The sequence below is a fragment of the Myotis nattereri genome (assembly GCF_964212035.1).
Source record: "Myotis nattereri genome assembly, chromosome: 9".
NCBI lineage: Eukaryota > Metazoa > Chordata > Mammalia > Chiroptera > Vespertilionidae > Myotis > Myotis nattereri.
This window is the reverse complement of record NC_138084.1, coordinates 593,257-612,500: the sequence shown is the minus strand read 5'-3', so window position 1 is coordinate 612,500 and position 19,244 is coordinate 593,257. Positions and strand designations below refer to the sequence as shown.

At 70.3% G+C, this 19,244-nt stretch overlaps 1 protein-coding gene across 1 annotated transcript; it reads left to right on the top strand.

Moving 5' to 3' along the window:
- Positions 1-6,143: 6,143 nt before the first annotated feature.
- On the top strand, positions 6,144-19,130 carry TRPM5 (transient receptor potential cation channel subfamily M member 5; the record flags this gene model as incomplete). Its single annotated transcript, XM_081100354.1, has 24 exons — positions 6,144-6,281; positions 6,908-7,088; positions 7,566-7,732; positions 8,233-8,416; positions 9,095-9,159; positions 9,245-9,436; positions 9,891-9,993; positions 10,287-10,405; positions 10,768-11,070; positions 11,141-11,281; positions 11,386-11,509; positions 11,769-11,914; positions 12,234-12,346; positions 12,507-12,599; positions 12,702-12,960; positions 13,747-13,865; positions 13,998-14,130; positions 14,303-14,477; positions 16,566-16,719; positions 17,090-17,271; positions 17,455-17,587; positions 18,126-18,198; positions 18,464-18,530; positions 18,749-19,130. The coding sequence occupies 24 exons, from the start codon at positions 6,144-6,146 to the stop codon at positions 18,898-18,900; spliced, it is 3,516 nt and encodes a 1,171-aa protein (XP_080956480.1). The 3' UTR covers positions 18,901-19,130.
- Positions 19,131-19,244: the final 114 nt, after the last annotated feature.

Genomic DNA, 19,244 nt, shown 5'->3' with positions numbered 1-19,244 from the left:
GGATGGATGGATGGTGGATGGTGGCTGGGTGGATGGATAGATGAATAGATGGATGGATCGTGATGTGTGGGTAGATGCATGAAGGGGCAGATTGATGAACAGACAGATAGATGGACAAATAGACAAATGGATGAGTGGGTGGATTGATTGGTCCATGGATGGATGGTTGGATTGTGCTATGTGGGAGAAGCACGGATGGACAGTTGGGTGGATGAGGATCAGAGGATGAGTGGGTGATGGGCAGATGGACCACCTTCTCCCAGTGATTTGCACAAATGTTACCTTCCCAATAAGATATTCTGCAACCAGCCCATCTATATATATAAAACCCTAATACCAAATGGACCAAATGGCAGAACAACTGAACAACCGGTCACTATGACATGTGCTGACCACCTGGGGGCGTGCGCGGAACATGGCGGGCATCGGCTGTGGTGGGACGGTGGAGTAGGTGAGTGGGGGCGTCAGACCGGGGGGCACCGGTCGCTGTCATCAGGGCGAGCCTCTGGTGGTTACTGAAAATTCTTTGCTCCCATTCGCCGTGGTCCTGCCCGGCACTCACACCTGCTGCCAGCACCGGCCCCGCTCGCACCTGCTGCCAGGGCTGGAGCCGCCACTCGCGTCAGCTGACAGCGCTGGCACTGATCGCGCGGCGTCGGCAGCGGGTGCGAGTGGTGGCTGCTACCCCGATCGCCCCTCAGGGTTTCTCCACCTCCCCCTGCTCCTGAGGGTCGATCGGGACAGCAGCCACCGCTCACAGCCACTGCCATCAATGGCCCGGCTCCCACCCGCTGCTGGTGCCGACCCCAATCGCTCTGCGTCATCAGCGGGTGCGAGCAGGACCAGTGCCATCAGTGCATGGGAGCAGCGGCGGCGGCAGGAGCAGGGCTGCCGGCAGACAGGGGACCGGGGCTGCGGTGGGAGGGGCCAGGCTGGGGCACAGAGGATGGGCCGAGACTCGCCCCTGTGCCCGCCGCAGCCCCTTATGGCCCACAGTTCCTTTCAAGGTGCACGAATTTGTGCACTGGGCCCCTAGTTTAAAAATAAAATCCCCCAATTATGGTCTCTCCCTGCTTTACTTTTCTCCACACCATTTTAGTCATGTTTTCTTTCTTAGTTGTATTTATTTCTTGTTCACTGTCTGGGTCCTGCCGGACAATGAGCACACAGTGTGTCCTGCTGGCACATAGTCAACGCGACCAATTGTGGAACGACAATGAGCCGAGGTGAGGGGAAGGCTGGAAAGAGTCTGGTGGGCAGTGGGGCTGCACAGGACGGGGGGGGGGGGCCTCAGATGCCTGTAATGAACCCCAACACCTCTTCTCCTGTGGCCCAGGAGTGGGGCTGCCTCCTCAGCCTCCGCAGGGGCAAGAGGAAGGGACAGGGCAGCTGAGGACCCGGGGGTCCCCCTGGCCTGCTGCCCACATCCAGGAGCTCCATCCAAACCTGCAAGGTGAGGGCCTGTGTGTCCACACACACACACACACACACACACACACACACACACAGACACAGACACACACAGACACAGACACAGACACACACAGACACTAGTACACACAGAGACACACACAGACACACAGACACACACATACATACACACATACATACACAGAGATATACACAGACACACACACAGAGACAAACAGACACACATGCACACATACACACAGACACACAGACACACACATACATACACACATACATACACAGAGATACACACAGACACACACACAGAGAGACACACAGACACACATGCACACATACACACAGACACACACAGACACACAGACACACACATACATACACACATACATACACAGAGATACACACAGACACACACACAGAGAGAGACACAGACACACAGACACACATACACACATGCACACAGAGACAGAGATGCACATACAGACACACACACAGGCGCGCGCGTGCACCCACTGGCCGCGCACACTGCTCACTGGAGCCCAGGCGCCACGTGGGGCCCTTGGATCAGGCTCTGCCCGAGTGCCCGTCCTGGCCCCACGGGCCCGGGGTGGCGTGCTCATCCCCCTCGCACAGGGCCCTGGCCCCAGCTGCTGAGGGGGCCCCTGGGGTCGCACTGACACACCCAGGGCTCAGCGCAGCCAGGACGGAGAGCCCTCCCTGGGTCGGGCCGCCAGCCGCCCGCTCTCCACACTGGCACTCCCTGCTGCCCATGCCCGTGCCCGCTGCCCTCGCCGCGTGGACCGAGGAGGGAGGCACGCCTCTGTTTGCAGTCCTGCGTCTGACCCCAAGCACCCTCCGGTCTCCTTCAGAAACCGCCAGGGACCAAGTGGCTCAGCCCCTCCTGGGCCTCTGTGCCCGCGTCTGGGGCAGGGCGGGCGCCTCCTCCCGGCTGAGGGAAGGACTGGCACAGGGCGGAGGGGTGGCCGCCTGCAGGCCCTGCCCATGGGGCTGGGGCTGACGGGACTCAGTCCAGAGGCTCCTGCCACCCTCGGCCCTCCCCCTCCCAATGTCGGCTCCTGGGCTCGAGGTCGGAGACCAGGACTCAGGGCTCATGAGATCTGAGGGCCACGCCTGGGAGAGGACACTGGCCATGGCTGTGGGGACGAGGCCCCATCAGGCACTGCTGCGGGGGGGGGGGGGCTGGTGGGAAGGAGGGGCTGGTGGGTCCCGGAGCCCCCGGGGTGGGGCTGCAGAAGACCCGAGAGTGCGGGGTCAGCCAGGGTGTCCTCCCCGGGGGCCGGGAGGAGCACAGCCGGGTTCTGGGCTGGGGTGGCCGGGAGGGGGTTCAGAGGCCGAGGGCAGGACTGGAATAGAGGGAGGGAAGGGCAGTTCTCTGAGGCCTGGGAACCCCTCCTCTCCACGTGCCCCGACACTGGCAGGACTCACAGGCCAGCAGGGGAGGCACCCCGGCCTTGCCAGGGTCCCCGAGATCAGCCTCTGCCCTTCAGACCCCGCCTGGAGGCTTGTGGGCCGCAGGCCTGGAGTCCCATTTCTGGGACCTCAGACGGCCGCCCTCCTGGGTGGGCGCCAGGGGCAGCTGCCGGAGGGCATGACCCTCAGGTGGCCCCCGCGGGACTGACCCAGTCCGTGTCCAGGGACAAAGCGGGCAGGGCTTCTGCTGCTGGGCTTCCGGCTCCGGCTCCGCCTGCGGTCCAGGGGCGCCCTCTGGTGGCTGCCGGGCCAGACTCCCGAGGACACGAGGCCGGAGGGCAGGGCCGACTCTGTGCCCACCCCCCTGCCCGACTCCGGACAAGGGGCCCTGGCAGGGGCCTCTGGGAGGGGCCTGGGCGTCTCTCTGGGGAAGGGGCAGCTCTGTTCTTGTCCTGTGTTACCCACAAGCTCCCAGAGGTGGGGTCCCCATTGTTTCGGAGAAACTGCGGCCCAGGGCGGTTGAGGAGGCTGAGGCTGTGGGGAGGGAGCCCAGGACTGCGGGACCCAGAGGGCAGCCCGGCACCCATCCTGCCCCTGAGGGGATGGCATGCGGAGGTCCCCGGGCCAGCAGCCGCCCAAGGCCTGCCGCCTCCCGGGTGCCGACCCTCCCGGGGACCAGTGCCTGTGGCTCAGCAGGACCCCGGAGGGAGCGGGCACTTCCGTCCTCCATGGGCGCTGGCCCACGCCCTGGAGCCAGCTGGGCCCACTTGTTGGAGGGGTAAACTGAGGCCGGGTGGGAATCAGAGACTCAGGGAGACTGGCAGGACGCGCTCTGCCCCCGCCCCCCAGGCATAGCCCACAGGGGCCCGATGGCCAGCGAAGTGGCCCAGCAGCCTGCCCCCCATGGGTCACCTCCCCGGCTTTGGAACGCGGCGCCGCCCCCACCTTGGTCCTGGCGTTGGCTGCCCAGGGGCCGGGCCGGTGGGCGGGGAAGAGGAGGAGCAGACCTGGCTCGGGCGCCTGTCCCGTGGGCAGCCTCCACCCGCTCCTTGGCGAGCGGCAGCGTGTCGGGCGCCGGGAAGAAGGCAGGCAGGTAGGTGCCCCCGGCCGTCAGCTCCCGGGTGGGGGCAGGAGTGGGGTGCCCTCCTCCTGGGCAGGAGGGCAGGTGGACCGAGGGGAGGTGCGGCCTCACGACCCTGAACCGGGATGCAGCATGTGGGGCGGGAGGCTGGGGGTACCTGGGCGGTGGGGGTACCAGGGCGGTGGGGGTACCTGGGCGGTGGGGGTCCCTGGGCAGTGGGGGTACCTGGGCGGTGGGGGGCTGTGAGCCCTCAGAACCCTCCTGAGTTTGAGCCCACGCCCATTCCAGGGAGACCCCCGAGTTTACCGTTGGGTGGAGGGGCCACGGTGCCGGCTGCTGCATCGCAGGAAGGGGGGCTGGGCCCAGAGGGGCCGAGGGGCTGGGGTCCCCTGCAGGGCTCTGCCCACACCAGGCCCTTCCCTGGTGGCCTGGACAAGGGGTGGCCGCGGCTGGACACGGCCTGTGCCCCCCAGGATAGGGGTAGGTGCTAGTGGGGGCATGTCGGACCCCGGCTGCCCCACCGCCCCCTCCCCCCTACTCCGGGAACAAGGGGACATTGGGAACTGAACACCTGCTCATGCAAATCCCTCCTATTTGCATCCCCTCCCCTCCGGCCCATTTGCATCCCCTCTCCTCGGGGCCCATCTGCCTGGTGTCCATGGTGCGCCCAGTGTCCCCTCGCCCAACCCGGAAGCCAAGGGCCAGGCCGAGGCCATGGGGTGGGTGAGGGCTGCTGGCTGTGGCCCCAGGGAAGGCGAGACTGGCCTTCCACACCCCTGCTCCAGGCAGCTGCCCCCCACTGAGGAGGGGCCTGGGAGCACCCGGGCCCCCCAGCAGGGGCCGTCCCACCAGACCCCCGCGCCAGCGGCCTGAGGCTCCGGCTGTGAGCACACGGGTGTCCTCCAGGCCGCTGAGCCCACAGCCCACACACCCGGGAGGGGGCGCAGAGAGCAAGCTCCCCTGCTTGGGGCGCAGTCCCTGATGGGGAGGCAGGACAGGGCCTGGTGGGAGTGAGGGGCGCCCCGCCCCCCCACACCCTCCCTGCATGGAGCCCACTCCCCACCTCGCTGCCTGTATATTGGGGTTGACTGTCCCCCCACATTCATGTCCACCCGCAACTTTACTTGGAGGGAGGGCCTTGATCCACGTGAGCAGCTCAGAGGAGGTCGCCCTGAGGGGCCCGGACGGACGCGATGGCTGGTGTCCCTGGGAGAAGAGGGGGTGGACCCGAGGCACAGGGGTGGCCACTGAAGACAGGGGCAGAGACGGGAGCAGAGGGGGGCAGAGACGCAGCCGGAAGGAGCCCCAGGAGCCGGGAGAGGCAGGAAGGACCCCCCTGGAGCCTCTGGAGGGTGCGGCCCTGGACAGCGGGGTGCCGAGTGGGGGCCTTGTCACGGCTGCCCCGGGTCACCCCACAAGGCCTCGTCCCCCCGCGCCAGCCAGGGTGTGAGGACCCCCCGCAGCAGCGCGGCCTGGGCCCTGCTCTGGGCGGCAGCGGGGGTGCGTGTCCTCCCCACCAGGGCCCGTGGCTCCTTTTTCTCCATTTTCTCTTTCTTTTGGTTAATCCTCACCTGAGGACACGTCCCCATTGACTTATAGCAAGAGTGGGAGGGAGGGGGAGAGGGAGGCACTGATGTGAGGGACACATCGACGGGCTGCCTCCTGCCCGCACGCGGACCAGGGCCGGGGACCTGCCACCAGGTACATGCCCTTGACCGGAATCGAACCCGGGACTTTCAGTCTGCGGGCTGACGCTCTGTCCACTGAGCCATCCCGGCCAGGGCCAGGGCCCCCGGCTCTTGGTACCAAAGCCCTGGGGCCCGGCTGCTGGGACTCAGGGGGGGAGGGGGGCTCCGTGGCCACACAGCCCGGCAAGCTGGGCCTGGCCCACCCGCCCGAGGCCGCCGAGTGGGGAGCCGAGTGCCCCGCCGCGGCCATCACCCCGACCACACACCGGGCATCTGAACGCAACGGAACTGGTTCTCCGGGTTCTGGACCCGGAGGTCCCACACGGGGGTGTCGCAGGCCGCACCCAGGACGGCCTTCCTGCCTTTGCCGGTTCTGGGGGCCCGGGCGCCCCTCTCTGCCTCCGCGGTCACACGCACACGCGGCTCACAGAGCCCCAGGCCCTGGTGGAGGCCTGGCCCCATGACTCACCTGGCAGAGGGCCCGCCCGCAGGTGCCGGAACACACCTGGGGGGACATGGCGGGGGCTCATGACCAAGAGTCCCCACCCTGCCTGAGGCGCCCCACCGTCCCTGGGGGAGCCGGAACCGGGCGGCGGCCGGGCCTGTGCCGGGGCGAGATCGAATTCGGAGGGTCTGGGAAGAAGAGAGGCAGGGTAAGCCCACCCCACACCCACACCCTGCGACCCAGCCCCACACGATCATGGGAACCCTGGGCCCCATTCCATCCAGGACTCACCATCCAACCCTCCCCCATCCGGCCCTCCCCATCCAGCCCTCCCCCATCCAGCCCTCCCTATCTAACCCCATCCAGCCCTCCCCCATCCAGCCCTCCCCATCTAACCCTCACCCCCATCCAGCCCTCCCCCATCCAGCCTGGCCTCTCCTCAAGGCAGAGCAAGGCCCAGACTGGGGCTGGGACCGCACTGGTCACACACACACAGGCTGGAGACCCGGCCTCTGGCTGACTGTCCACCCCTCTCCCGTGCCCAGTGCCCCTTCCTGTGCCCAGTGCCCCCTCCGTGCCCAGCGCCCCTCCCGTGCCCAGCGCCCCCTCACGCTGTGCCCAGTGCCCCCTCCGTGCCCAGTGCCTCCTCCATGCCCAGCGCTCCCTCCGTGCCCAGTGCCCCCTCTCGTGCCCAGTGCCCCCTCCGTGCCCAGTGCCCCCTCCGTGCCCAGCGCCCCATCCGTGCCCAGTGCCCCCTCCGTGCCCAGTGCCCCCTCACGCTGTGCCCAGTGCCCCCTCCGTGCCCAGCGCCCCGCCCCGCCCCCTGCCCTGCAGTTTGTGAAGGTGCCTAGCGACGTGGCCCCCTCCATGCTCTTCGACCTCCTGATGGCCGAGTGGCACCTGCCGGCCCCCAACCTGGTGGTGTCCCTGGTGGGCACGGAGCGGCCCGTCACCATGAGGTCGTGGCTGCGGGACGTGCTGCGCAAAGGGCTGGTGAGGGCGGCTCAGAGCACAGGTGAGGCCCAGGCTCCGGCCCGGGACCCCCACGGCCCCCGCTCCGCACGGCCTGGGGTCCGGCCGAGGGGCCGAGGGTCCCCCCAGGCCCAGAGCCTCCCCCTGGGCCTCCACTCCTGGGCCCACCGGCCTCAGCGAGCGGCCCCCGGGGGACAGCGACCGTTTGCACCCGGGGCCCACGGTGCCTCCGCGGGGGGCGCGCTCCGGCCGGCCGTGGTTGGGCCGGAATCACACCCCCGGGGGCAGCTCAGGCGCCAGGGCTGCAGAAAGCCCAGCCGGGACGGGGCGGCTCGGCTCCAGCAGCCCTGCAGCGGCTGCAGCAGAGAGAGGGCCGCGGGCCGGGAGGTGGACAGAGCCTGGCCCCTCCCCTTCGCTGGCCCCAGGCCCCGGGCAGGCGGCTCCAGCAGGTGTCCGGCGGTGGGAGGGCGCCACGGGAGGACCTGGGGCCGCCGGCCACAGTGAGCCCCCACGCCCGCAGGCGCCTGGATCCTGACCAGCGCGCTCCGCGTGGGCCTTGCCCGGCACGTGGGGCAGGCGGTGCGGGACCACTCGCTGGCCAGCACGTCCACCGAGGCCCGCGTGGTGGCCGTCGGCATCGCCTCGCTGGGCCGCGTGCTGCACCGCCAGCTTCTGGACCAGGCCCAGGTGAGTGTCCGCCCCACTGGCTGTGCACTGGAGAGCGAGCGTCCGAGTCCCTCCCGGGCCAGCCTGCTGGACGGGCCGGGCCCGCCCTGGGCTCCGGGCTGGGAGCGAGCTGGCAGGTGCTCTCAAGGATGGGCTGTGAGGCAGAGGGAGGACAGAGCCCGGGATGCCCTGTGCCCAGCACACGGCCAGCAGGTGGCAGCATCGCCCAGGGAAGGGCGTGGGCAGGGCACAGACCTGGGCAGGGGCCTGGGCTCTGAGGACCCAGCCAGGACGGTGCCCAGAGGCCTGGCTTAGCCACAAACCTGGCGACCCTGGGCGAGCGCACCCCTCCCACCCAGGGCTGTCCGAGGCAGGGCTAGGAGTCGCCCTGCAGCCCCTGGGGAGTGGAGCCCTGCAGCCCGAGTTCTCTCTGGGGGGGCCCTCGCCCGCCCCCAGCCTCCAGGGGTGGGCACGGGCCTGGGCAGAGCCGGGCCCAGCCTCACCGTGTGCACGGGGCCCAGGAGCACAGCCCCGTCCACTACCCCGCGGATGAGAGCGGCGGCCAGGGCCCCCTCTGCGCCCTGGACAACAGCCACTCCCACTTCGTGCTGGTGGAGCCGGACGCCCCCGGGTCGGGGGACGGGCCGACGGAGCTGTGGCTGAGGCTGGAGAAGCACATCGCGGAGCAGAGGACGGGCTATGGGGGTGAGGGCGCCCAGGAGGCCCGGGGCCCGGGGCGGGGCACCGCGTGTGGGCGGGGATGGGAGGACCCCCGGGCGGGCGGGGATGGGAGGACCAGCTGCCAGGAGCCGCGGCAGCTCCGCGTCCACTGGGCCTCCCTGGCCAGAGGCTCGGGCTGGGGCTCGGGCTTCGGGGAGAAGTGAGATTTGCACATTGCGGAGGCCTGTTCCCTCCGCGGCCACCAGGGGGCAGCGCCGCCCAGTGACAGGCCGGGGGGCGGGGGGGGGGGGGGCCTCTGGGAGCTGGATTGCGAAGTGCTATTCGCACACGGGACAGACCTGCTGTGGCCTTTGCCCACGGAGCCCCTTTAAGGGAGAAGCGGGGCCCATGGTCCTCGCGGCCCATCAGGAGGCACCTTTGGGAGCCTCCCGCCCGGCGGACCCGCAGGTCCCGGGTCTCGGGGGGCAGCTCGTTTCTGGCCCGCGCTGGGGGGCAGGTGCCCCCAGGCCCTCCGTTACCCCTCGGTCGGTGTGGGGACGGCCTGGGTCTCACGGCCCTGGCGTCCGTCACTCTGTGTAAGCAGCCACAGCGCGCCCGTTGGACACGGGGAGGGGAGGCGGACGGGGTCCTCGTCCCGGGTGGCGGGGCCTCAGGTGCGGGCCCTGGCAGGCACCGGCAGGACCTCACGGGCCCTCCCCACAGGCACCGGCAGCATCGAGATCCCCGTCCTCTGCCTGCTGGTCAACGGCGACCCCGGCACCCTGGAGGTAGGGCAGCCTGAGGGCGGGACCTCCCGCAGGCCCCCCGCCCGGGGCACCGGGAGCTGACGCGGGGTCCCCCCTGTGCCCACAGAGGATGGCCAGGGCGGTGGAGCAGGCCGCCCCGTGGCTGGTGCTGGCCGGCTCGGGGGGCATCGCCGACGTGCTGGCCGCCCTCCTGGCCCAGCCGCACCTCCTGGTGCCCCAGGTGGCCGAGAAGCAGTTTAAGGAGAAGTTCCCGGGCGAGCATTTCTCCTGGGAGGACATTCTGCACTGGACGAAGCTGGTAGGAGCCCAGAACCCAGAGCCCAGAGCCCAGTCGGGAAGGGCCCGCTCCCCCTGTGAACCCCTCCAGGCGGGGCTGCCCCTGGGGAAGCCCTCCCATGGGCCACCTCTGTGTCTGGCCCCAGCTGCAGAGCATCGCTTCCCACCCGGACGCCCAGCCTTCTAATGCAAAGCCCTAAACGCAGTTCGGCGTCAGGGGTCCCGGAGCGAGCCCCCCAGTTGGCAGTGGTTCTGTGCCAGGCCCGTAGGTGTCAGGCTCACAGGGTGGCATCTGGCACTCTGGCCTGGGGACCCTGCCTCACACACTGCCCGCCCTACCCACTGCTCCATCCTGCCCAGGGCCTGCCTACTGCCCTGCCCACTGCCCCGCCCTGCCCAGGGCCTGCCTACTGTCCCGCGCTGCCCACTGCCCCACCCTGCCCCCTCCCATGGGCCACCTCTGTGTCTGGCCCCAGCTGCAGAGCATTGCCTCCCGCCCACACCTGCTCACCGTGCACAACTTCGAGCAGGAGGGCTCCGCGGAGCTGGACACGGTCATCCTCAAGGCGCTGGTGAAAGGTGAGGGCGGCAGCCAGCCCGCCGAGGCCCGGGGGCGCCAGGCGCGGGGAGGGGGTGTCCATGGACCGGGCCGTGCCCATGGAGGCCGGGTGGGCTTTTTACTACAGATGAGCTCGTGCCTGGGCTGACGCTGGCAGCCAGTCCTGCGCACCCAGGCGGGCGTCCTGCCAGGCTCCTGCGTTGGCTCCGGGGACGGGCAACGGTGCGCCCCTCTCGCGGTTTTCCGAGGGCGGAGCGGGCTGAGCAGAGCCCGGGAGGGACCCGCTGCCCTCACCCTGTCCGCCTGCCCGCAGCCTGCAGGAGCCACAGCCAGGAGGCGCAGGACTACCTGGACGAGCTCAAGCTGGCGGTGGCCTGGGACCGCGTGGACATCGCCAGGAGCGAGATCTTCAACGGGGACGTGGAGTGGAAGGTGCCCTGCCCGGGGCCAGGGGAGGGCAGGCACCTTGTTGAGGGCCTGGGGTGGGCGGCGTCCTGAGGGCCACGGTCCATTCTCCCCGGGGTCGCCAAGGGGGGACCAGAGCACAGGTGGCTCTTCGGCTCCCCCAGGCCCCCCCTTCCCCCACGGGAGGCGCTGAGCAGCCCTTGGTTGTGGGCCTGCCCACAGCCCCAGGACCGGCCACCCGCTGCCCGAGCCCTGAGCCCTGCCCGCCCACCGTACCCGCTCTCCCAGAGGGACAGGCTGGGTGCCCGGGAACGGAGGGTGTGCCGAAGGCCCCTCTCCCAGCCCCTCACCCTCCATGTCCCCCGCTCTGGCTGGCCCGGCGGCCGCAGTCCTGTGACCTGGAAGAGGCGATGATGGACGCGCTGGTGAGCAACAAGCCGGAGTTCGTGCGGCTCTTCGTGGACCACGGCGCGGACGTGGCCGACTTCCTGACCTACGGGCGGCTGCAGCAGCTGTACCGGGCCGTGCCGCCCAAGAGCCTGCTCTTCTCGCTGCTGCAGCGCAAGTTGGAGGAGGGCCGCCCGGCGCTGCCCGCCCGGGGGCCGCCCGCGGGGCCACCCGCCTTCTCGCTGCAGGAGGTGGCCCGCGTGCTCAAGGACTTCCTGCACGACGCCTGCCGCGGGCTCTACCAGGTGAGCGGGCGGGGGAGGGGAGTGCGGCCGGGCCCACCGAGGCTGACCCCCCATCCCGGTCGTCCTGCAGGAGCGGGGCCCGGCCCGGAGGCCCACCGGCCAGAGGTGGCAGCTGGACCTGAGCCAGAGGAGCGAGAACCCGTGGCGGGACCTGTTCCTGTGGGCCGTGCTGCAGAACCGCCACGAGATGGCCACCTACTTCTGGGCCATGGTGAGCGGCGGCCACGGGGCCCCACGGCCGCACCTGGGTCCCCCAGGTTCCCCAGGGCCCCAGGGCGGGCAGGCGGCATGCAGCCTCCTCAGACCGTCTCGCAGGGCCAGGAGGGCGTGGCCACCGCGCTGGTCGCCTGCAAGATCCTGCGAGAGATGTCGCACCTGGAGGCGGAGGCCGAGGCGGACCGCAGCGTGCGCGTGGCGTCCTACGAGCAGCTGGCTCTGGGTGAGGCCCTGCCCGGCCTGTGGGCTCCCCCAGGGGCCTGGCCATCCCCACCGAGGGCCGAGATGGGCCCGCGATGACCTCACAGCCCACACCTGGCGCCGGCGGGCCCTGTGGTGGGAGGGACCCCAGGGTGACCGAGGCTCCCAAGGTTCTGAGGGGAGACAGGGCCGGGCGGGCGGGCGGGCGGGGACAGCCCCGGGGCAGCGGGTGGCGCCCAGCGGCAGCGCTGGCCCCCCCCCCCGCCCCCCCCCCCGCACAGGCCTCTTCTCCGAGTGCTACAGCAACAGTGAGGACCGGGCCTTCGCCCTGCTCGTGCGCCGCACCCGCTCCTGGAGCCGCACCACCTGCCTGCACCTGGCCACCGAGGCCGACACCAAGGCCTTCTTCGCCCACGAAGGGGTGCAGGTGAGCGGCTGTGTCGGGGGCAGCGGGCGCTCCTCGCTCTCGCGTCCCGGCCTGTGGGGTGGGCCCTTGTCCCCGTGCCTGGGGCAGCCCACACCTGGGGTCTCCGCGGAAGTGCCATTATCTCAGCGCGTCCCTCCCGGCCCCCAGCCTGGGCCCCCCCCCCCCCACACACACACACACCCGCACGGAAGGTCCCCGCCCACCAGGATGGAGGCCCCGGGAGGCAGGGCTGGGCTGTAGCTGAGCCCGGAAGGGTGTGCCTGGCACCGGGCGCAGCACGGGCAGAGGAGCAGGGGCCTGCAGGGTGCCTCTCTTCCAGGCCTTCCTGACCAGGATCTGGTGGGGGGACATGGCTGCGGGCACGCCGGTGCTGCGGCTGCTGGGCGCCTTCCTGTGCCCGGGCCTGCTCTACACGGGCCTCATCGCCTTCAGGTGTGTGGGCAGCGGCTGGCAAAGCCGCTGGGGGGGGCTCTTGGTCCAGCATCCAGGCGGGCCCCACGTGCCCCCCATGCCTTCTCCGTGCACCCCACATTCCCTTGCTGGCTGCACCTCTAGGCCCTCCCGTGGCCCTGAGGGTGCCCTGTGCTTGCAGTGAGAAGGCCCCGCTGCAGACGGGCCGGGAGGACCTGCGGGAGCTGGACAGCCTGGACACGGAGAAGAGCCTGCTCGACAGCCCGGGCAGCGGGTGCGGGCCTGGAGGGCGGGTGGGCGGACGGCCCGGGGGGCAGCATCTCCCGGGGCCCCTGGCCCCGCCTCACCTTTGGCTGTGACCCCCTTTGCGGAGCAGGCTGGGGGAGCCGGCAGAGGCACGGAGGACGCAGGGCCGCCGAGACCCCCGGGCGGCCTTCCTGCCCACACGCTGGCGGCAGTTCTGGGGCGCCCCCGTGACCGTGTTCCTGGGGAACGTGGTCATGTACTTCGCCTTCCTCTTCCTGTTCACCTACGTCCTGCTGGGGGACTTCAGGCCGCCCCCCCAGGGGCCGTCGGGGCCTGAGGTCACCCTTTACTTCTGGGTCTTCACCCTGGTGCTGGAGGAGGTCCGGCAGGTGAGTGGTGGGCCCGTCCCCGCCGCTGAGCCCCGATCTCAGCTCCAGACCGAGCCCCGAGCCCCGAGCCCCGAGCCCAGCTCCAGACCGAGCCCCGAGCCCCGAGCCCCGATCCCAGCTCCAGACCGAGCCCCGAGCCCCGAGCCCTGAGCCCCGATCCCAGCTCCAGAATCGAGCCCCGAGCCCCGAGCCCCGAGCGCCGATCCCAGCTCCAGACCGAGCCCCGAGCCCTGAGCCCTGAGCCCCGATCCCAGCTCCAGACCGAGCCCCGAGCCCCGAGCCCCGAGCGCCGATCCCAGCTCCAGACCGAGCCCCGAGCCCTGAGCCCTGAGCCCCGATCCCAGCTCCAGACCGAGCCCCGAGCCCTGAGCCCCGATCCCAGCTCCAGACCGAGCCCCGAGCCCCGAGCCCCGATCCCAGCTCCAGACCGAGCCCTGAGCCCCGATCCCAGCTCCAGATCGAGCCCTGAGCCCCGAGCCCCGATCCCAGCTCCAGACCGAGCCCCAAGCCCTGAGCCCTGAGCCCAGCTCCAGACCGAGCCCCGAGCCCTGAGCCCCGATCCCAGCTCCAGACCGAGCCCCGAGCCCTGAGCCCTGAGCCCCGAGCCCAGCTCCAGACCGAGCCCTGAGCCCCGAGCCCCGATCCCAGCTCCAGACCGAGCCCCGAGCCCTGAGCCCCGATCCCAGCTCCAGACCGAGCCCCGAGCCCCGAGCCCCGATCCCAGCTCCAGACCGAGCCCCGGCTGGTCGGGGCGGCGCGCAGCGAGGGGCTGCCTGCCCTCCCCAGGGCTTCTTCACGGACGAGGACACGCAGCTGGGGAAGAAGCTCACGCTCTACGTGGAGGACAACTGGAACAAGTGCGACATGGTGGCCATCTTCCTGTTCCTCGTGGGCGTCACCTGCAGGTCTGGGGGCCGAGGGGCGGCCGAGGGGGCGGGGGCAGGGCCGCCCTCGGGAACCCCGCGTCCCCCAACGCCTGGGCTGTCCTGGGGGCCCTCGCCCTCGGGCACCAGCAGCCCCGCCGCCCGTGCCCGCAGGATGCTGCCCTCGGCGTTCGAGGCTGGCCGCACGGTCCTGGCCATCGACTTCATGGTGTTCACTCTTCGCCTCATCCACATCTTTGCCATCCACAAGCAGCTGGGCCCCAAGATCATCATCGTGGAGCGAATGGTGCGTCCTGGCCTGCGCCCGTCCTGGGGGGAGGGCGAGCCTGGCCTGGGCCCATCCTGGGGGGAGGGCGAGCCTGGCCTGGGCCCGTCCTGGGGGGAGGGCGAGCCTGGCCTGGGCCCGTCCTGGGGGGAGGGCGAGCTGGCCTGGGCTGACGACGCTCCTCCCGCCCCAGATGAAGGACGTCTTCTTCTTCCTCTTCTTCCTGAGCGTGTGGCTGGTGGCCTACGGTGTGGCCACCCAGGCGCTGCTGCACCCCCACGACGGCCGCCTGGAGTGGGTGTTCCGCCGCGTGCTCTACCGGCCCTACTTGCAGATCTTCGGGCAGATCCCCCTGGACGAGATCGACGGTGAGCACCAGCCCGGGGGCAGTCACACTGCAACCAAGTTACCAGGTTCCTCCTCGAGACCAGCCCGGAGCTGGCCGAGCAGGGACGTCCTGAGCCGGCCCTCGGCCCCTGCACACGCCCAGGGGAGGCACAGCCCCGACCTCAGGCCTGGGCTGGAGACAGACACCAGGAGGCCTGGAGGTGGCCAGGGCTGGTCTCCTGCGGGGCGGCCTTTCTGTGCAGGCCGAGCAGGGGACAGGTGTGCAAGCAGCGGAGGCCACCCCAGTCCGCCCTGACCATGGCCGGAGTCTGGGCTCCGCTGGCTGGCCCCACGAACCTGGGCGTCCGCCCTCCTGCACGACCCACTGGGCAGCGAGTCTCCTGTCACCCCCACCCAGCCCCCGCCCCCCCCCCCCCGCCCATGCCCGTCTGCTGGAAAGGCCTCCATCCCAGGGCCACCCCCTGTGCGCCTTCCCTCTCCCAGGGTCCCTATCCCGGGGCCTCTATCCCAGGGCCATCCCCTGTGGGCCTTCCCTGTGGTGGGGGGCTGGCCCCTGTGCCTGGCGGGGGCATGAGGCTCTGAGCATTTCCCACAACAGGGACCAGGTGGGGACAGAGCTGCCTGGCTGAGCTGCAGGAGAAACTGGGGTGGGGACCGGGACAGCAGCACAGGCCCTGGGGTGGCTGGCGTCCGTGAGGGAGGAGAGGGGGGACAGGGCCGGCCCCTGGACGAAGGTGGGCTGCAGCCAGGTGCCAGGGGAGGGCCCGGGACACCAGCCCCCGAGGGCACTCCCGGGCTGTCACGGGCTCACTGGGTCGTAGAGGCTGACCCTGACCTTCCAGCTAATGAGGCAGAGCCGCGCGGTAAATGTTTGCCCAGAGGACGGCGCGTGATGGAAGCGCACAGTCGGGCAGGAAGGGGAGGCCGCGTCAGGGACGTGCCCCCAGCTGGCGCCCCAGAGCCGGCTCCACGGGCTGTTTTCCTGGCCCCTGCACCTCCTCCGTGTCTGCTCACCCGCAGCCTCGTTTTCCAGGCCATTAGCTCAGCAGACCCGCTGCCCTCGCCATGGCCCCGGCTGGGGGACGGCGCCACGACCCCCAGGCAGGAGGGGAGCGAGGGGCCCCTCCAGTGTGTGGGGGGCACTCCAGCCCGTGACCACATCCCTGGCCGCCTGTCCCAGCACAGGCTGGTCCGGGGAAGAGGTGTGGCATGGGGCCCCCTGGGGAGGCCGGACCTGCCGCCGTGCTGGGCAGACCCGCCCGCAGGGGAGAGGGACGGGGATCAGGGCGCGGGCTCAGCAACCCTGGCCACTGTGGGGAGCCCGCCAGGCTGTGGGGGAGTGATTCACTGACAGGAGGGCCGAGAGGGAAACTGAGGCTCGGGCAGCCTCCCTGCTCTCGGCGCCAGGCGGGGGGAGCCGGGGCTGAGCTGTGACGGCGACCAGTTAATTTGCAGCCGGCCTGGCGGCGCCGGGGTGAGCCAGGAAGCTCCGGCCTCATTACCCGGAGCCGCTTTCATCCAGATTTACAGCTTCACAAACACGCCACGGCTGCGGCCCCTGGGAACCGGCAGGGAGCGGGGTCAGGAACCAGCCGGAAGGAGAGGGGGCAGGAGGGAGGTCGCTGCGCTGCCCCTGGGTCACCGGGAGAAAGGAGGGGGACGCAGTGAGGGCACGGCCCACGGAACAAGCCCAGCCCCCCACGCGTGCAGTGGTGGGGACACGGCACAGAGACCTCCGTGTCACCTGCGAACGGTCCATCCATCGTGCACAGGCTGCCCACTGAGGGCCTGGCACCTGGGACCCCCACGGCCGCCTCTGCCCACGGCGGGAGCCCAGCCCGTCCCAGATGTGCTCCCCCGACGGGAATTGGTGTCAGAAAAGCCGAGAAGTCCTGCCCAGGGACTGCCCCTGCCAGCTCCCCATCCGATCAGCTTGGAGCCGAGCGTTCATCCCGGAGCCTCTGCCCCCAGGGCCTGTGCTTCCCGTCGCCGCAGCCTGGCCTGGGATGTCCAGTGATGGGGCTTCCAGGAGTGCCAGGTGGGGGGTCCCCCAGCCACCCAGGAAGCTCTGGCCTGCCCGCCCGCCCAGCAGCAGCCTCCCCTTTCAGAAGCCCGTGTGAACTGCTCGGTGCACCCACTGCTGCCAGAGGGCTCACCCGCCTGCCCCAATCTCTACGCCAACTGGCTGGTCATCCTGCTGCTGGTCACCTTCCTGCTGGTCACCAACGTGCTGCTCATGAACCTGCTCATCGCCATGTTCAGGTGCCCGGGACTCAGGAACTGGGCCCCACGGGGGGAGGTCTGGAGGGGGGCGGTCACCCCCAGACCTGGGCCCCACGGGGAGAGGCCTGGAGGGGGGGGTCACCCCCAGCATTGCCCCCGCCCCGCACCAGGGAAGGGTGTGGGAGAGGCTTTCCCAAGCCCCTGCCCCGGGGGCCGCCCCTCACACCAGCAGGGCCAGGGCCTTTGGAGGCCGAGGGTTTGGAGGTGTCGGGGCATCAGCGGGGGCAGTGGAAGACCCGGATGAGTGAACCCCACATTAGACACCCCCGCCCCGGGACGCAGTGATTGGAGCCGATCGGGAGGGGGGCTCGGGTTCTGAGGGCCTCGCTCAGCCGCCCGGGCCCTGCAGCTACACCTTCCAGATGGTGCAGGGCAACGCGGACATGTTCTGGAGGTTCCAGCGCTACCACCTCATCGTGGAGTACCAGGAGCGCCCCGCCCTGGCCCCGCCCTTCATCCTGCTCAGCCACCTGGGCCTGGTGCTCAGGAGGGTCTTCCGGAAGGAGGCGGGGCAGAAGCGGGCACGCCTGGGTGAGGCTGCCGGTGGGCAGGAGGGGCAGCTGGCACAGGCTGAGCTGGGGGGGGGGGGCCCCGGGCGCGGCTGCACTGATGGGGGGGGTGGGTTGGGAGGGACTGCGGGTGGCACCCCTGGGCGGGATCCCTGCCCAAGGCCCACCTGGCTGTGCCAAGCCCGCGGCCGCCCTGCTTCCCCAGAGAGAGACCTGCCGGAGCCCCTGGACCAGAAGATGGTGACGTGGGAGACGGTGCGGAAGGAGAGCTACCTGAGCTGGCTGGAGCGCAGCAGGAGGGACAGCGAGGCGGAGGTGCTGCGGAGGACCGCCCACAGGTGCCAGGCGGCCGGAGATGGGCTGCTCACGGGCACCGCGGGCTGTCAGGCTGCCATGGAGTGCGGCCCCTGCACTCAGGATGAACGGGGACGCTGAGGCTGGAGAGAGGCGCGGGCTACGGCGGATCTCAAGGGCCCCGCACCCGCCTCCTGGACCGAACAGGGCTCTTCTGGGGCCTTGCCTGCCCCGTGTTTGGGGGACAGGGCCCTGTGTGGTGTCCTCCCTGCTCCGGGGTCTCCGAACGGAAGCCTGCCCTTCGCCTGCCTCCCCAGGTGCCCCAGGTGGTGCACCCCAGACCTCCCTGAGCCCTCGGTGCCTGCCTGCGGGTGGGCCATTCCTGCCCCCTGGAGGGCACAGCAGCACTGTGTGCACCCAGATGAGGCGAGGGGCACGGCCAGAACACCCTGACTTGGGACCAGAGGCCTCAGTGGGCCCCGCCCACCCCAAGGGCCTGGGTGGCAGGACGAGGGAGGGCGGGAAAGCCCGGGTTCAGAGGCCCTGTGGCCAACGGTGCCTGCTGTCCCTGCTCTGCCACAGGGTGGACGTCATAGCCAAGCAGCTCGGGGGGCTGAGAGAGCAAGAGAAACGCATCCGGGGCCTGGAGTCACAGGTGGGCTGCCAACCAGACCCTGCCCCCTCCAGGCTAAAGCCGCACCCAGGCTGGACTCAGCACCCCCTGCCCAGCCATCACCTAGAGCAGGGGTGCCCTCCCTAGAGGGATCCTGTCCACTCAACACACCCCTGGAGCTGCCTCCGGCCCTCTTCCTCCGAGTGCAGCCAGGGGGCGTCCCAGGCAGCAGGGTCCTGGCAGGAGAGGGCGGGGAGGGTCCTGGGGCTGGGCCTGGGGCTCCCCTGTACGCCTCTCCCTCTGGCAGGTCAACTACTGCACGGTGCTCCTCGCCTCCGTGGCCGACAGGCTGCCCCTGGGCAGTGCCCACCACAGTAAGTGTGTCTGGGAGGCCCTGTCCCTGGCCCCTGCTGCCCCGCCTTTGAGGTGCAGAGATGCCCTCTGGCCAAGCCCCTGACCCAGCCAGGCCTGAGGGTGGTCTCACAGTCCCCGAGGGTCCCAGGCTCCTGGGCGGTCACCTCTCCCTCCACTCGGCCCCTCCCCCTCCCTCCTTGGGCACTGCGGTGAGCAGCGCTCCCCACCCCACCCCCAGACTCTTGGAACTTGGCCATGGGGAGCCGGCAGGCCCCTGCTGAGCGTGGAGGGGCCGGGGGAGCAGAGACCACCCAGAGGCCGGCCCGCTGCTCTCGGACACCTGAGCCACTTGGACCATCAGCACGCGGGCCCCCTCTCCCGGAGCCCTAGGCCCAGACTGGTGGGTGGGGGTCACGGCCCTTGGCGAGTTATCCCAGGTCCAACCCACACACTGTGCCCTCCCCCCCGCCCAACGGTTCATCAAAAGGAGCCTCAGAGCTGCCCGCCAGCCTGCGCCAGGACAGCGAGCGCTCACCGAGCCCGTCCACCTCCCGCCTTGGGGCCCACACCAGCCCCTAACCCCTACCCAACCCCACCTGCTAAGAAAGTAACCGGCTCTGACGTGCTGTGGTGTCTGCCTGTGCGTGTCGGCTCCCGCCCGCGCCCCCAGCAGCTCAGGGAGGCTGGAGCGTGTCCAGCCAGGCAGCAGCCCAGGACGCCGCCCCATCTGAAGG